This window comes from Prunus dulcis, chromosome 1 (genome assembly GCF_902201215.1).
Source record: "Prunus dulcis chromosome 1, ALMONDv2, whole genome shotgun sequence".
Classification (NCBI taxonomy): Eukaryota; Viridiplantae; Streptophyta; class Magnoliopsida; order Rosales; family Rosaceae; genus Prunus; species Prunus dulcis.
In genome coordinates, this window is record NC_047650.1 from 1,419,792 (window position 1) to 1,438,045 (window position 18,254).

Below are 18,254 nucleotides of genomic sequence, written 5' to 3' on the forward strand. Positions count from 1 at the left end.
GAGAAGGGAAATACAGAGAGAGGAGAAGAGAAGAGAAGAAAATAGAATGGGAATCTGAGCAGTTGTTTTTCGAGGCGTCGGTTATTAGTGGGGATTGTTGGTTTGCGAGTGAGAAACCAACGGAGAGTTTTAAAAAGGGGAATGCTAGTAAAATTCTCTCCAACTTTTTTTTTTGGGTTTTTTTTATTTTTCTCGTAACATGTGTCATTTTTCATACACTTAAAATAAAGGAGCTTTAGTTTTAAAACATAATATAGTTTATTAATTTAGAAAACAAGAGTACAATTTCATCTAATTAGCATAAGGCCAATGACCAAATGTCGCACATAATTTTACAAAAATATCATTAAAAAAATATCAAAATTACACAAACCACTACACCAAATTTGATTTTTTAACATTTATTCAATGATACAACATTTATATAAACAATCAACGGTTTTTAAAATAAATAAAAAAATTTCAACACTTAATCACATAAAAACTGCAAATAAAAACAGAAACTGCAGCAAAAATACGATGTAGATATCAATTATGTTAAAAATAAAAATAAAAACGAAAACGAAAACAGCTACAAAAACAACTGTAATTAAATGAAAACTGCAATGCAGTTTCTAGTTTCCAAAAGTCCAATTTTGAGTTCCCTTACTCTTAGGTAGTTCTACTATTCTCTTGCCCACCCAATTGCTCATCTGGGTAGCCTCTAATCTTCAAACTGGTGAGGTTGAAGGCCAAGGAAAGAGCAAAAATCCAATTGTAATTAAATAAAAACTGCAATGCAGTTTCCGAAAGTCCAATTTTGAGTTCTCTTGCTCTTGGGTAGTTCTACTCTTCTCTTGCCCACCCAGTGCCTCATCTGGGTAGCCTCTACTCTTTAAATTGGTGAGGTTGAAGGCCAAGGAAAGAGCAAAAATCCAATTGTAATTACCAAAACTGCGATACAATTTTTGAAACTGCAATGTAGTTTGTGCAAAACTACAATGCAGAACCTGTATAAAATTTTACTGAACTAAAGCTTAAATGGTATTGCGAAATATCATAGGCAGTGATGGCATCAACCATATCCACATCAAGACAAATGCATAGTAAGTGAGCTTTATAATAAGAAGTTGCAGCTAAAAAACAGTAATTCAATAGCTTCAATTATATACTACGTAAAAAACTTTAATTCAATGAGGAAGTTGAGGTGTGAAGGGCACCAATTTGGGCCAATCAATTATAATTACCAACTCATATACACAACTAAAATGGCACCTGAGGGTAGTGTCCAGCAGCATATCCAGCAAATTGTGAAAATAGCCCTTTGTCATTAGACTCATCTTTGTTGTCTCTTCTACCGTCAATCTTACTTCAACTTGTAACTAATGCACACATAAAAATCATAATCCAAAAAATCAGTTGGGAAACCAAGAACCAAAAGTAATCAAATAGAAAACAAGCACATCAACAGCCACTAAGCAACCCCACATCATATCATAGTCTGAATGGTGCCCAATATATGCAAAGTTCACTAGTTTAACAGAGTCCAACCAAGAAAAACACAGGGAGACTATGTTGCAGAGAAGATTCACAAGATTAGCCCAAAATATGAACTAAAGATTCTTAAATTTGGGCAACCATGATCTTTAACTTTTTAAACAGAAATCCTGTTATCATAATAGTTTCTACTTAGTATATTATATAGTTAATAGCATAAACTGTTTGGCAAAACTTCAAATCCAAAGAGATCATCATCATCTTGGCAAAAAGCTACAGATGCCAAAATAGAGTAAAAAAATTTCAAGCAGCAGGTTACCCAAATTTTCTCTATTTTTCTATAGCATGTACCTTTTGCACCCTTGAATAACCATTCAAGTTATAAGATTTAAACCTTATAATTGGAATTAAAAAGAGAGAGCAACCTTAATGCAGAAGAGTACAGGATTAAAAATATGAATAGACAATATGAGGCAAATACTAATATTAAACAAAGAAAGGAAAACTACTGATTCACGGTAAAACCAAAAATTATCAGTTAGTAAGGAACCACACACGATGATGGACAAAGAAAGAAAGCTTACCCTGATGTTAAATTTATTCTTCATCTGTGTACAGAAGTACCCCAAATATGTTCCTAGTGAAATGGTGAAAGCAATCGCCAAATATATAAAGCAGTGCTTCTTGGTAACAATGAAGGCAATGCAGTTGAGAATGACAAGAACAACAAAAATCAAATGAAGAGTTCCCTGCAAAATAATATCCCGAAATTCAGAATCTACCTAAAACAGCCTTGATTGTGGGGGGGAAAAACAATCTTAGAATCAAAACGAAGTGAGAAGATAGAACATTTTCAATTTCTCACTTCCATAGCTAACATTTTGACTTTTGCGCACTTGACCAAAAGATAAAAGAAGAAGAAGAAAAAGATGATAAACCTGTAACGAACAAGGACCAAAACCAGCTCGTCTCATGTTCTTACCAAATCTATTTGCAACTGCAACATCAAAATATGTGGCGAACATAAGTAAAAGGTTAGTCTAACAACGAGTAAACTAGAAATTCCAATTCTGAAGATAAAAATACAAACAGAATGTCGTCTTCAAATAGGGTTGACTGGTCATTGCGCTCGGCGCCGATCTTGAACTCAGCAAGATAGCGATCGTAATCGCCCTTCATCTTGAGCTAGAAGACTTTGGAGTTGCCGATGAAGGCCGAAGGGATGAGCCGCGAGTCAAGCAGCTTGAGAATTCCATCGCAGGTGAAGGCCGTGGTCGTCGTTGCTGTGGGTAAGGGTGGGCACGGTACGGTATGGTACGGTATTTAGTCCGTACCGCTACCGATACCGGAAATTTAAATCAGTATGGTACGGTATGAGATTATAGTTTGCCAAAATTCGTACCGTACTGTGCCAAATCGGTATCGGTACCATTTTGGTACCAAAATGACACAACTAAAAAATGAACCAATTCAATATTCAACATATTCATTCACCAAAATAAGTGATGCCTAAGTTACAAATTCAAATATTCAACATATTCAATATCCAAATCCTAATCAAAATATTCAATATCCAAATCAACCAAATCAATATTTATTCATCAACAGATTCATCAAATCCAAATGGTTAAAACTTATGCCAAAGCGATGGATGTGCAATTCTTATGAATTGTTTACATTGTGGGAAGATAGGTGAACATTTGATTTTTACGTGTCCGAGCTGCGAGGGGAAACCTTCGTGTTGTTCTTTGGACCCTTATACTGGTTCTGTTATTTCCATTTAAATGGTAGAGAATGGAGAGTTAATGGTACTCTAAAAGTTAAAGCAAAGATTAAATGTTAATTTCAATTTCAACACTTTTTAGAATTTTTATTTTAAATGTATTTAAATAATTGTAATCTTCGTAGACTTGTAGAGTAACCCACTTTACGAGTGGATCTCCTGCAATATTTAATTTGACTCCTACATGTGGCCTGTATCCCTATGTTGTATGAGATTGACTGCATACAATAAATCACCCAAGTTTTAATTGTACTTACTAGTTCTCTGTCATCTGCTGGTCAAGTGGAATTTGAGCCACTTTTTAATAAAAGAAATACCGTAGTATAGAAGAATTACCGTAAAAAAATATGTATGTATATCTATCAGTTCAACAAAAATCATATATATATATATTCCTTAGAAAGCGTTCTTTCGATCAATTCAATCTAGTTAATTGCATGGTCGAAACAAAAGTAACTATAATTGGCGTTGGTGGTGTGTTGACGTTTTATTAGTTTTGACATCAACAAGTGGGCAAAAACGACATGCAGAGAAATGATTCCTTAATTCTTCCTCAAGTTTATGGGCTCGTTTGGTACGGCGGATTGTCATGGCTGAACTAAATACTGGGACTGTCTTGAATTGGCTTGGCCTGACATAAGCTGGATAAGACTTGTCCTGCGTTTCGTGTAATGTCGGACTAAAAAGCTGGATAACGAAAATAGTACTATCCTGTGTTTTGTGTATGCTTGGACTGGAACTAAATTTTATAAATAAAAAAAAAATTTAGGTGATATAATATTTTAATTAGAAATTATTTTTACTATAATTCCATAGCAAAAAAATTAGTATTAAAAATTTCCAAAACTTTGGGAACATGCCTATATTTTGAGAATATTTCCCAAATGTGAAAGCTCAACTTCCCTAACACAAATTACCAAACCGTCACTAGGTAATTGCAAACACAACATGCAATTGCCATCACAGTTTACGAAAACCAACTATCTGTTTGTCAATTGCCGAACCACTAGCCACATGACCTCTACACTTGGTTTTATGCTTCCTTTCTTCCTGCAAACATGGCGAGACAATTTTCCAAAACTTTGGGAACATGCCTATATTTTGAGAATATTTCCCGAATGTGAAAGCTCAACTTCCCTAACACAAATTACCAAACAGTCACTAGGTAATTGCAAAAACAACATGCAATTGCCATCATAGTTTGCGAAAAGCAACTATCTGTTTGTCAATTGCCGAACCACTAGCCACATGACCTCTACACTTGGTTTTATGCTTCCTTTCTTCCTGCAAACATGGTGAGACAAGCTCCAAACCATCCCAACATCATAGCAAGCCAATTTTCATAACATAAAGTTCTACTTAATTCATGGTAAATATCCAACACAAAGTTCACAAAATAAGATGATCAATGGTGCATATACAACACCAAGTTCACAAAACAAGAAAATCAATGGTGCATATCCAACAACATTCACAAAATAAGATTATTCCATAGTGGATTTCCAGCACCAAAATTACAAAAGAAAGTACACATGTTAGTGTTCACAAACTAAGACAAGTTACCATAACCATATGTAGTCTGTCACACAATTGTCATCCATAACCAAGACACCATAGAAGCACCGTCATCCTCTAGCATGGTCATTAAGCAATTTTTGAACAAACACTTCTTTGACATCATCATCTAATGACTGAAACACTGCCACAGTTTGTGGTTTCTCCAAAATGAGAGTCAATGCATCAATTTGATCCATAGGAGAAAGACCCATGTCCTTGAGCATTTTAGCAATGTCACTACGATCTTCATTACCTTTCACTATTGCCTCAGTTACCATTTGCATTCTTTTTCTAGATTCTACAAATAATTTTTCCAATGCATGTACTATCTTGTCGGTTCCATCACTTGAATTTTCAGTTCCTCTTTTCCTCTTTCTTTCACTATTTTCAGAATGACAGCCACCTTGGGACATGGGAGAATCATTCTCAGCTGCAATGTCACTTGGATTAACCTCATTGTGGCTTTGCTCCTCCATCATCTCCATTGGGACCTTGGATCCTTTTCCATTAGCACGATCCTTTCCAAATATGTTAGCAAGTTTGTCATAAATTGGAAAAGATTTGTTTCTCCATCCCTTTGCTTCCTTGTTGTGCTATGATTAAACAAGACATGTATTAGTGTACTTTCAACATGTTTCAATAATAAACAAATAAAGCGTATGCATCCATGAACTCAAAGAAAGTAGAAAATTGAAATTTAAAAAAAAAACAAACCACCCATTGCTAACAATAAAGGCTGTAAAGCCTAAAGGCATAAGGCAAAAAAGAAATATGTCAAAGCTCTGTTTTGGTTTTGAGTTATCAGCTATTTGGGTCAAAAAAGACACACCAAAGCTTTGACATATTTCTTTTCTTCATGCATTCCTAATACCTCTTCCCCAATGCTCCCCCTTTCACAACAAAAGCAAAACAAAGACCCCATTTCTACTCCACATTAAAACCTAAAAATAAAAAATAAAAAAATCTAAAAACCTTGCATCTGTTTGTTATTCCAAGTCTTCTTCTTCTTTAAATATATATATATATATATATATATATTCTATGTAAGAAGCATTCTTACTATGTTCTTTAACCTATTTATTATAAAAATTTCACCTAATGGAAAATTTTCAATTCTTCACATAACCCAATCCTTGAACTAGCAGATCTAGCATTATAATACAAATTACACAGCCACTTTTAATTATCTCACTCAAAAGAACAAAAAGAAAATATCTTATGAAGGAGCCAAAGAACGAAATATTCAAGAACCAAAAAAATGGACAGAAAACCTAAAAATAAAACAGAGAAAAATCTCAAAACATCTGCAGATTCATACCATAAACTAGAGAGAAGAGAAAGATTGAGTACAATATTCAATCAAGTTGAGAGAATAGGAAGATTCAGAGATAGAAAGAGTGGTGACCTGTTGAGAATCAGTGAAAATTGACTTCAGTTCGCTTGGGAAGCAGAAGACAGTAACAAATGATGAAAACACGCGAACGTTCTAATTAGTGAGGGTACTAATTGTCCCCCCTTCCACACGGGCTTAGCTAAGAACCCCTTATGAGGTGTTTTTGGTGGGCCCAATATTAGTAGTCCACATTTAAAACTAGAACTAGATAACCAAACATGGGCCTAATTTTAATATAATCCAGTCTATGTCTGGGAGGTGTACCAAACGAGCCCAAGTGTTTATAATTACTCTCTCCAAATCATTAGAGCAAAGCAATTTAAGCAAATACCATGGAATGTCATCTTTTTCTCTCATTGTTCAGCCCAAGAGGAGAGAGATATAGGATCAGGCACACCAGGAACAATGTTCTAGCCTCTTCTCTGTTGGATCAAGTTGACAAGAGCCTGCTTTGAGGCCCAAATAACAGGCCTTGTAGTGATTCAATTGTATTTGCGATAGGTGTGCCACTGTTGGAGCTTTGTCTAAGCCCAACAAAAAGAGATTAAATTTGCCTTTGTAATGTGACTTCTATTCAAGTCATTGTGCTCTTAATGGGGAACTGGCTCAAATTTAACTAAAAGATACAATATAAGAATGAAGACTTCTTGATTCAATCCATTTTAATTGGAAATTTAATGGAATACATCTAGTAAACCTATAATATGATAAGTAAATGCAGGGAGGAATGAACCAGCCTAGCAATTAGGACTCGATACCAAATGTTGGCAGAGCAATAATCTAAGAAGATAACTCAAGAGTAGTCGACTGGATATCTTGGAAAAAGAAAAGTTGATTGATTTCAACGAGATCAAGTATTAATCAAGTGTGAAGTCAGTTTACGAGAGAAAGCTGTGTTGATTGTCCGTCCTTTGAGCTTTGGGTTTGCCTTTATTTATAGGCTCCTTAGTTCTTGAAATTGCATGCTTTGGTGAAGAGATGGTTGATTATGTGTTTGTCTTTTCTTTGTGGTTTAAAATGGTAAACCAATACATTGATTTCTGCACTGTTGAGAGTGGCTTGTCCAGACATGGCCTTTTCTTCAACGAGTTGGCGTAGTATAGCTTCATGGTTCAGTCCAAAATTTGTAGGAAGCAAACAATGATTGAAAAGTCCAAATCCAAACACAAAGCTATACCCCAATATGTGCCATAATTAACCACCTCAACCTACAATTTTATTGCTATGTCTGGTTGCAAGTTAGCAAAAAATAGGATCATACTTGTATTAGTATATTATTTTCTAATAAATTGTTAGAAAACTAAGATAAAATAAAGGGAAGAGATGGAAAGACAGCGGCACACAGAGGAGTTAGAATGTAACAATACTAACTCATTTTATTGAATCTATCAACTATAAATATTAAAAATTAAAAATTAACAACTAGCTCAGCAACCTCAGCCTTATCTTAAATATGAAATGGCTTTAAATGAATTAGGAGAAGTGCAGTAGAATTGGGCTGAAGATGAAATTTGAAATCTCATATTGCTAAAGCATTTTGCTTAAGAATTTAAAGGTCATAATTATAAATTCATGGAGAGAGTTGTGAGTATTGAACGCTTAACCCTAAATATGTGTTCGGATTTTGAACCCTAAATCCGAATCTAAAACTCTACACTTAAATTATGGGTCACGAATACAAACTTCATATTTAAATTCGACTTGAACTAGATTCTAGACCCTAAATCCTGAACTCTCGTTACACAGATAGTTAGCCCCGGCCCACAAAGTGTGTGGGCTAGGCAACGACATAGGGCCCTAAAAAAATGGGGCTTCTTATAAAACCCTATAACCAAAGAGTTATAGTAGCAAAAAAGACCTTTTATATGTGTAACTGATGCTTTTTGGACCGTATTCTAAAAAAAATTGGGTCTTTTTCTTTACTTTTCATATAGTGAGTCTCTTTTACATAAACTAACGAACTTAACACTTAAGCATGAAACTTTCAATTTTAGTTTTGTTCAAAATGAGGTAAGTGTTGATTAAAATCTCAATTTTTATTTTTTTCCTCAGAACCATCCAAATCAATGGACTGGTCATGTAAGTAGGGTAAAATTTCCTTTGCATGAACTGAAAAAAGAATTTGTTTTCTTGTTAAGAAAAAGGAATCGGATCCATCGTTGGCTGGGCTTAAGACTGGAGATAATATGTTTGGGCCTATACGTTTAATTCTCAGAATCCTGTCCATCCAATTAGACATGAACCGGATAAAACGGCCCGACCCATATTTCACTTTTGAAGTCCTGATGAAACGAAACCATGGCTCAGAATCACGTTTTCTTGGGTCAGCAGCACGAAAACGTATCAAAGAAGCCGGAGGTTTTATTGAAGGAGACAGGAATTTTACCGGCAGTGAGTTGCTCTCTCTCTGTCCCTCTGATAAACCCTAGTGAGCTGTAAGAGTCAGTAAAAGCATAAAAGAATGGCGGAAGCAGGAGGATCAGATAAGGCGGGCGCATCGGCAGGAGGTGGAGTTGAGTCGCTGAAAGATAAAGGAAATGAGCATTTCAAAGCAGGGAACTATCTCAAAGCCGCTGCACTCTACACTCAGGCCATCAAGCAAGACCCTAACAACCCCACTCTTTATAGGTACATATATTTACCGCCTCAAAATTTATTTTTGTTTTATTTGTTGGTTTTCTAGTTTTAAATTTGAAATGGGATCAAAATGCCATTTTGATTGGTTGGCCACACAGTTTACTTGACTTATTCACCTGGGTTCTTATTGAATTTGAATTATTTTGTTAATTAGTTCGGTATGGACATGTTTTGTCATGAATTTAATAAGTAGGAATTTAAAGTTGTGTGCTTTCGTTTATGTCGAAAAACAGATGAACGTTTTCTATTGTTCACTTTGTTTATGTGTGTCCTTCGCTCTCAGGAGATAGTTGGCATCTTCATTTCATAATTTGCACATTGCTTATTATGATGCCTAGGCTGCATGAGTATTCTTTTATCCTATTTTCCGCTCCACGACTACGGCAGCATTTTGTAGCGTGTATAAACTTCGAAGTTACATGAGGTTCAGAGTTGATATACAAGCTTGTTTTTAATTTAGATTTAACTATGGTTATGGTATTCAGATGCAAAAAAAAATTCCCTTTCCACCTTACCAGAAGAAATTCAGGCACTTTGGTACTATAGATTTATATTCTTTCTATTTATTTTTTGGTATAAATTTTTTAAGTGAACTAAGATGAGATGATGGTGGCTTCAACAGGCTGGAATATTTGGGCTAAGAAATGGTACTGTTTCCTTATAGAAGGTTAGATTTGGCTTATTTGTGTGAAAAAGTATTCTGAGATCTTATGTAATTTGAAGTTTATAGAAGAAAGCAAGGCCATCAGGAATAAAAAGGGATGTAACTGTATTAAAAAAACTTGTTGGGGCAAGAATATCTACTTTGGTACCACATTCGGACTGTCAAAGTCTGATTATGGCCTTTTTATTTCCAAGTAATGGATTTGGATAAAACCTGCTGCATTATGTCAAATCCTATAGTTGGTGTCAGGGTCTGCAACGTACAATTCCTGCTTCAATTGCTACCGCATTCGTATTCTTTTTAGCATTAGTTAAAACAAAGGGCTGCTCTGTGAAAAAATGTAGAGAAAGCGTATGGTAGCTAGGGCTGATTTGTGAATGGGTTGGTGCGCCTGCTGCTTTCCCAATTGCAGAATGATAATCAGTCAACTTTCTTTATGCATATTCTTCGTTATTTTGTTTATATGCTAATATTGTTTCTCTTGCTCACTGGTATGTAAGGATGTTCTTGCAAACATGGAAGGTTGTTCATAAAAAGTAGATAGTAGTAATAAACAATTACAATTTTCAAGGAACAAGCTGTCTTGGCTGAACTTTCCCATGTAACATTGTATGCTTGCTGTACTGATGCATTTCCTTTCATTTTAATGTTCCATTGTTGGCCAGCAACCGTGCTGCGGCATTTTTGCAATTGGTTAAGCTTAGCAAAGCCCTTGCTGATGCAGAGACCACAATTAAATTGAACCCCCAGTGGGAAAAGGTACTGCTGTTTTATTTTTCTTAAAAAATTTCCTTTTATTCTCAACAAACTTTTACTTTTAGAAAGAAAAATATCTTTATTTTCATTATTTCTTCCTTTAAAAGAACCTTTTTGATTCTTCTACAGGGATATTTCAGGAAAGGATGCATATTAGAGGCCATGGAACAATATGATGATGTATGTCTAGAAGTTCTTTCACTCTTCCCATTGTTGTTGAAGGCCATTTGGACAAGACCACATGATTTTAGTTTTCTGCTACTGATATTCGTACTGTTCATCACATGTTGTAGGCTTTAGCTGCTTTCCAAACAGCTTTGCAATATAACTCACAAAGCACAGAAGTATCAAGAAAGATAAAAAGGATTTCTCAGTTGGCGAGAGATAAAAAACGTGCTCAGGAGGTGGAGAAAATGAGATCCAATGTTGATATGGCAAGACAATTGGATAAACTGAAATCTGAAATGGTGAGTGTATTGGCCAATCAAGGATTCATGATTCTCTATGACTTTTGTTCCATATTATTCTGCATTTTATATGGCATATATTATCTTTGTGCTTGAGCGAGAAATATATTCTCTCAGTCATTTTTCTACGTTATTCTTTGTTTGTATCTGCTTTTTCTTTCTTTGCCTGAATGGTGTGACTTGCAACTTTCATATATCAAGTTTCCTTAACTCCCTGAACTGTGTATGCAGGTAAGATATTACTCATTAATTTCTCAGCAGCTTATATAGAGACTTTAATGGATCACCTGCGCTTGGACTGTTTCAAATTTCAATCAGTCCTAATAAGAAGGATTAAGTCACTCTTTCTCTTTTGCAGTCTGGGAAGCGTGGATCTGAAGAATGTTGGGAAGACATGTTTTCTTTTCTTGTTGAGACAATGGAGACAGCTATAAAATCATGGCACGAAACTTCTAAAGTGGAGGCTAGAGTTTACTTTCTCCTAGATAAGGATAAAACAGACACTGAGAAATATGCTTCAGCTGTGAATATTGATAAGGTATTAAATTTAGATCTTTCACTTTTCAAAATATCCCTTTTCTGATTGATTGAAAAATAATTTCAATGTATTTGGTTTTATGACCCCTTCTTTTCTGTTGAGATAAAACGAGTTATTGCAACCTCATCAGATTATTACCTCATATAAAGTATATGTTTTTTGAGCCATAAACCATTATTCTTAAATTGTTTTTACTAATCAATGCTTACCCGTTATTCCAGGCCTTCGAATCACCCCATACGCACGGCAGTTGTTTTTCATTTCTTAGGCAGTATGCTGAGGACTCTTTCTCCAGAGCAGCTTGTTTGGTCACTCCCAAAAGTATCATATCTTATCCACAGGTACATTTAAATTCAAGTTGTGTCTCACATGCCTAAGTCTCTGTATCCCTGTGTGCATTGTATTTGTTTGTGTTCAAGATTTGAGTTAATATTTGGAGGTTTGACCTCTGGTGTGGGTTCAAGACTTCAAGTTGTGCCTTGTGTACTTAAAAGGCTTTTGCATGGTGATTTGCATGGTGCTTTTGGGCAGTTTAAGTAGCTTTCATTGGTCTCTCTCAAAAAAAAGAAAAAAAGAAAAAGGAAAATAGTCGACTGATCTGTTTCAGATTTCACTAGCTGTTACTGATCCTTCATGTGATAAATTCAACTTAAATTCGCAGATGATTTAAATTCAGGGCAGAGTGATGACTTATTGAATAAAAGGAATTTGTAGTTAACAAAGAGTTTTTAAATATCATATACTTTTTGCAGGTTTGGAAAGGTCAGGGATCAAGGAAATGGAAACATGGGCAACATGATGGTTTCTTTGTTCAATTTGAGACCCCTTTCCTGCGAAAGCTGTGGTTTATTCCTAGTTCTAGTGAACTAGGCCAGACATTGTGCAGGTCTCTCTCTCTCTCTCTCTCTCTCTCTCTCTCTCTCTCTCTCTCTCAGTGTCAATTTGTAACTAAGGATGACTTTTTTAACTTGATTTTTAAAAGTACCAAGAATGCTTCATCAGTACTTAGGTTATATGTGATGGTTACATTTCTTACCACCCTGAAGCTTTAGTTCTAATGTTGTGTTCTTTCTTTAAAATGCAAAGCCATAGAAATATGGTTCCTTTTGCTTTTAAGAGAATGAAGAAATGGAAACTTTGAAAGCATATGGATGAGGAAATACCAGTAGGAAGTTTATATGTTTTAATGTTTGTAAGATGCTGGAAGGAAAATTTCAGGGAAGCAGGCTCAGTAGGCTTGCTCACTTAATATTGTCTAAATAACCTATTATACAAGACCTTGCTGTCGGAATATATGATCACAGCAACAGTAGAGTTTTTATATTTGGTATTATATTTCCTTTAGGAGCTAGGTAATCTAAATTTTTGTGCCTCATTCAGGGATCCGGAGGATTTAGACATCGGTGCCCACGAATTGATTCCACGCCTATTCAAACAGTACAATTCATAGATGCCTGTATTTGCATTTTGAAGGAAAATCTCAGGCCCATTTTAGCGAGAGATACAGCCTTGGTGACAGTCTTTTGCCTCATTTTGCAAGGTTTTCTTTCGCCCTGGTAATTTGCAGGATGGTGCTTTCCATAATCATAACATGCATTTACTCGAGGTTCTGTTTCTTTCTAAAGAAATTCAAGCCTTTTTGTTTTGAGTGGTTGAATTTTACCGAGAGATTCCTTAGTGTGAGGTTGTTTATCCTGTTTTTCCGGTGTAACGAGTAGTTTGGCCCGTGAATTAAGTTGGGTTGTTTCCAATAACTACTCTGTGTCTGTTGCTTATACGGTGAAAACTTGAAATTAGGTGCTACAGAGTTTATTTTGTAAAATTCTAAACAGCGATGTAACTGTTGAATAGGTCATCTATTTTGTTATTAATGCATGAAAGCTGTATCTTTGCTGCCCATTATGACATTTCTTTACGCAAAAATCATTATGAAGATCTGAAACCCAGGATATGGACAAAAAGGGATGCTTCAAACGAAATCACTTTCCAGTTATAATTCCAAAGCAACTAGCATCTGTGGTGCTTCTTGTTTCTTGTATTTTATGGTGTGTTACGTTTGTAATATGTTATACTTCTATGTCAGGATTTGTTCCTTTTACTTGCCATGCAAATACCCAATTATTTTATTTAGAAGTATCTGCCATGCCCGATTTGGGACATGAGAAGGATTAGGAAGAGCAGTTGGAGCATTAGAGAGGCAATTTATTCTAATTAGAGACATTACAGGAGGGGCTGGGGACAGAGGAAAACCAAGCCACTAAAATCTCTACAAACCACAAGCCTCGAATATCATCTACATTTTTCATAATCTCAATCTAGTGTATAATAATAATACATAAGCTTATTTCTTATAATCTCCCTAGCTATGCCTTCATCTGCAAGGAAACCCCCCTTTCTCCCACTTGTGGATCCATCAATCGAGTTAGATATATAGCGGTTCTCTTTCTGTCAAAGGCGGCTGCCACACATATAATTGAGGTCAGACCCATTTTAGTATCAAAAACTTTCACCCCTTGATTGATCATCACAGATTAGACATTGTCATCTTTTCTGTTTACTTCTGTTTCTCCTGGATTGGGTTTGCAGGTGTGCAGCATGAAGTTACATGCTGATACAGCCTCTCCCACTGTAACATAGATCCATTCCTGACCAATTTTCTCGATGAACTCGGATTTCTCAAGCTTCTTAATCACCTCGCTTCGAGGGTTTGCTAACACAAGCTGATAGATCAAAAGAAAGGAGGAGAAGAATATAAATATAAGCACATGATCAAACAAATATATGAACTAAACTGCCCAACAACACTAGTCAACCATAGTCCATTATAAAAGCTTGAAAGAGTTAGGAGTGAAATGCAGTTTCATACCCTGAGACCCTTTATGTCAACATTTTTCTTGACCTCTTCAAGCATGCTGATCCCACTGGTATCAATGCTGCCTACAGCTGTAATTTGATTTTAATTTTAGCAACAGAGTAATTATAAAGGTCAGTGCAGGAGATAAATTTCAATTTGTGACTGCTGCAGAATGATCACTTACTGCTAAGGTCTAGTATAACATAGTGTAAGCTTGTTTCTCCAGAAGATTTTAGCTTGTCTTCCTCCTCATATATCCATCTTGAGATCCTGAGAACCAAGATTTTAAGCAAAGATTAATATTCTATAATGCTTGACGATAATATGTTTTTCGTAAATTTCTTTTTTTATTTGTGCACTTCAAGTTTACCTTTCCCGTAAATAGTTTGCATTGGCAAAATAGATGGGTGCATCAATTTGAAGAATGAGAATTCCTGGAACGTTGTTTGCATCTGGGTATTGATCAATGCTTCTGTAAATCGATGAGTTTGGAATGTTGCCTAAAGTAAAAGTCCTTGGCCTAGCTACAAATAGCAGCACCCTTAGCATGGAAACTGTAACCTGCATGTCCAATATATCAATCAGAAATGTCTACGCAACAGTTTTTTCTTATGACAAAGAAAAGAAAAGAAAATATGTGTCTACTTACTGCAATGACTAGGCCAATCTCAACACTGCCAAAGACAACACCAACATATGCACCTAGGCACACAATGCAGTCCACCTTGTCTACTTTCCAGAGGTGGATTACAGCTTCATAATCAATGAGGCCAAGCATGGCAGCCATTATAATGGCGGAGAGCACCACAAGTGGAGTGTAGTGGAACAATGGCGTCAAGAACAACAGTGTGAACATCACTGCAGTTGCCATTACAATATTCGACACGGCAGTCTTGCATCCTGCATTGAAGTTCACAGCACTTCTTGAAAATGGTCCTGCAAATGAAAATCAGTCGTGAATATGAATTAGTGGTTCGGGTGACAACACAATCACAGTCTAACAAGAGAACATTTCCTATTTTCTACATTTCAGAGCTGTATGTACCGGCAGTCAAGTAGCAAGAAGTGCAAGAGCCTGCAATGTTCATCATCCCGAAAGCGATCATTTCTTTGTTACCATCAATGTGGTAGTTCTTGAATGCGGCGAAACTTCTTCCAACAGCTACTCCTTCCTGCAAATTCACCACCAGAACCCTAGCAATGTTAGCCTAAACCCTCCCTCGTTGTATTTATGGTTTGGGATGCAGTTAGTGAGTTATGAATGAGATTTGAGGAGTTTGGGGGACTTACAGCAAGGCCTATGACACCAGTGATTATCCCAGTTTTAATGGCCGTTGTAAGATATGGTGACCCAAAGGCCAGCTCAGAAACAGATGGTGGGTTCAACCCTTTCTTAAGGTGCCCAATCTGCAAAAACAAAGCAAGCCTGTCATTATATAAAAATAAATAAATAGTGTGCCTCTAATTAGCCTCAAGTGCGTTATACATATTAATAATACTATTTGCATCACATTTACAAATGATGATCAATATGTTCAATAAATATGGTACAAATGTAAATATATGTTAGATAGAGAGTGAGATACTTACTACTTGAACGCCATGTTTTTCAGCATGGGTTACAAAAACCAAAATGCTTCCCAGGATCACAGAGCACAGTGGGGCCATTGCGTTTATCCAAAAGAAAGCTGGTTTTCTCTTGCTCTAATTGTCATCATCATAAATTCATCATCATAAGTACAAAAACTAATATTTTAATATAGCGATGTTAATCTCAACATAAAAAATTGTCATTTCTAAGTCCACAAAATAAATAAAATAAACGAGTATGAGGATAGGAATGGTAATAGTTTTATTTTTTGAATCGGGTTTGGGAATGGGAATTGGCATTCCGCCCATCCCACCTTATTTGATATTTTTATTGCATCATAAATTTTGAGTGTTTTAATGTTTATAAATTAAAAATAAAAAATAAAACGCAAACTGTATATCATAGTTTAAAAGAATTGAACTTCATCAAAATTTTAATTATTTCACTAATGTCCTTCATTGAAAAAAAGTTACGCAAGGGAAGGTAAAGATAAGGACAACTCACTATAAATTTCTTGAATATTTTACTTTCTCCATGGCTTTAATTTTTGTTTTAAAAAAAATCTATACCATTTATAAATGCTAAATTCACTAAAAGTGTGAAGCATTGAAATTTAAGTCATAACAGTTGCGTTTTTTTTTTTCCTTCTAATTTTGTGTCATTCTGTTATTAAATTATGAATTTGAATCATTGATTCAGTTGCTTATTATCTAATGTGTGACATACATATTCAAACTGTTTCACATAATCATTTTCAACTTTTATTGTGTCCAAAGAGGTCACAGATATAATCCCTTATATTGTGGAAACAAAGTAATTCAATAAGAATCATATATATTTCCTTAGAAAGCGTTCTTTCGATAAATTCTCGGCAAACTTTTTTTTTGACTCAAGAGATCGAGTTAATTGCATGGTTGAAACAAAAGTAATTATAATTGGCGTTGGTGGTGTGTTGACGTTTTATTAGTTTTGACAGCAACAAGTGGGTAAAAACGACATGCATGAAAATAATTCCTTAATTCTTCCTCAAGTTTAAGATATTATAATTACACTCTCCAAATCATTAGAGCAAAGCAATTTAAGCAAACACCATGGAGTGCCATGTACTTACAAAGTATCTTGTGAGCAGGAGAAAGAAGAGGAAACAGCATCCCAGCACAGCACTTTCCCACCTCCACTGCAACATAACCCAGCCTCCATGATATAATATTTTAATGTTCAAAAAGGCAAACATATATAAAAAGGTGACAGCTTTTTAGATTAGATTAGATTAAAAAGAGAATTTGTATACCTGGTGCACTTGGGAGAAGATAGATTTCATGACAGATATAAGATCAGTCTCATGAGTGAAGTGAACCAACCCAAGTACCCCTTTAAGCTGCTGAAGACAGACAACAGTGGCTGCTCCACCCATGAAACCCACTATTGTTGCATGAGACAGAAAGTCCACGACAAACCCAAGTCTGCAAATATACAACATATACACATACAAAACATCATTTCAGAAATTAAAGAGAGGGTGCTTCTTGCTTGGTCTTTTTTTATCAAATCTTAATGTATACCTTAAGAGGCCAAGAGAAGCCTGAAAAGCTCCAGCAAAGAAGGTTGATGTGAGAGCCAGCTGAACATAGAGCTTAGGGTTCTCAGTAGGGCTAACCACCTTCCCCAACATAGAAGATATGAGAAGCGATGCAACCGCCACGGTACCAACTGCCAAATCCTTTGAGCTTCCCAGCATGGCATACACCAATGGAGGCACAAAACTCGAATCTGCATTTATTTTCGAAAAAAATAATTTCACATTTGTCTTTTGCAAACAAGAGAGTTTGGCAATATAAGATAATTATGATAATGTATAACTCAGATTCAGAGTTGAACAACGTAAGTATTTGTATGACAAGAAATCATTGCCCTATAATATATGCATATATATAGCATATGATATTTGATTTCACATAGATCTGGATACTTACATAGGCCAATAATTGCGGGCAGGTTGGCCAAGTTTGCATAGCTTATCCCTTGAGGAACTGCAAGACTGGCAATGGTGATTCCGGCAATGAGATCAGATTTGAAGAAGTCAAAGGTGTAGCGAGGAGCCCATTCGAGGATGGGCACAAAGTGCTGCAAACCCAGCACAAATTTTCTAGACGGGGGCTGGTTCTTAAATTGCCTGAAAGGATCATCAGGAAAGAAAGTCTCTTTTAGAGATGATTTCAGGGCCTTCAAAAATGGTTTGGCTGGAGGAATTTCAACACGGTGTGGGCATTCATAATCTGCGTTACCCATTTCACCTCAGAAAAACACTTGAGCTAACCAGAGGGAGCTAATTAAGCAGCTAGATGATCAAGGTTTGGCTTATATATATGGGTTGGTGCTTGTGTGCTAATATATATATATATATATATAAATAGCAATGGGATGTATAAATATGTATAGCGTTTTGTCCTAAGGGTTATGGTATGCCAGAGAGGGATTGGAAGCAATTGGTGGTTAAAATGCTTAATTAGCTCTAGCAATGAAACTCTTGGCGAGCTG

At 35.7% G+C, this 18,254-nt stretch overlaps 2 protein-coding genes across 2 annotated transcripts; one reads left to right on the top strand and one right to left on the bottom strand.

Annotated features, from left to right (window-relative positions):
- The first annotated feature begins 8,485 nt into the window (after positions 1-8,485).
- Positions 8,486-13,178, top strand: LOC117616489 (U-box domain-containing protein 70). The gene is made up of 8 exons (XM_034345821.1): positions 8,486-8,837; positions 10,176-10,269; positions 10,396-10,446; positions 10,560-10,733; positions 11,092-11,271; positions 11,493-11,612; positions 12,024-12,157; positions 12,652-13,178. Exons 1-8 carry the CDS (start codon positions 8,671-8,673, stop codon positions 12,719-12,721), a joined length of 990 nt encoding a protein of 329 aa, XP_034201712.1. The 5' UTR covers positions 8,486-8,670; the 3' UTR covers positions 12,722-13,178.
- Positions 13,179-13,378: 200 nt separating this feature from the next.
- Positions 13,379-18,213, bottom strand: LOC117638034 (sulfate transporter 3.1-like). The gene is made up of 12 exons (XM_034373121.1): positions 17,690-18,213; positions 17,279-17,486; positions 17,008-17,179; positions 16,828-16,893; positions 15,716-15,829; positions 15,416-15,532; positions 15,171-15,297; positions 14,775-15,061; positions 14,496-14,686; positions 14,310-14,395; positions 14,138-14,214; positions 13,379-13,991 (listed from the first exon to the last, which is right to left on the bottom strand). Exons 1-12 carry the CDS (start codon positions 18,003-18,005, stop codon positions 13,803-13,805), a joined length of 1,950 nt encoding a protein of 649 aa, XP_034229012.1. The 5' UTR covers positions 18,006-18,213; the 3' UTR covers positions 13,379-13,802.
- Between the last annotated feature and the right edge of the window lie 41 nt (positions 18,214-18,254).

Bases quoted from the DNA above. Each gene is read 5' to 3' on its own strand.
- LOC117616489 (XM_034345821.1), top strand. From the start codon at position 8,671: ATGGCGGAAGCAGGAGGATCAGATAAGGCGGGCGCATCGGCAGGAGGT. The intron at 10,447-10,559 runs GTATGTCTAGAA...CACATGTTGTAG, and splicing joins CCATGGAACAATATGATGAT to GCTTTAGCTGCTTTCCAAAC. The intron at 11,272-11,492 runs GTATTAAATTTA...CCGTTATTCCAG, and splicing joins CAGCTGTGAATATTGATAAG to GCCTTCGAATCACCCCATAC.
- LOC117638034 (XM_034373121.1), bottom strand. From the start codon at position 18,005: ATGGGTAACGCAGATTATGAATGCCCACACCGTGTTGAAATTCCTCCA. The intron at 16,894-17,007 runs GTATACAAATTC...GTTATGTTGCAG, and splicing joins TCTTCTCCCAAGTGCACCAG to TGGAGGTGGGAAAGTGCTGT. The intron at 15,062-15,170 runs GTACATACAGCT...TTTCATTTGCAG, and splicing joins TTCTTGCTACTTGACTGCCG to GACCATTTTCAAGAAGTGCT.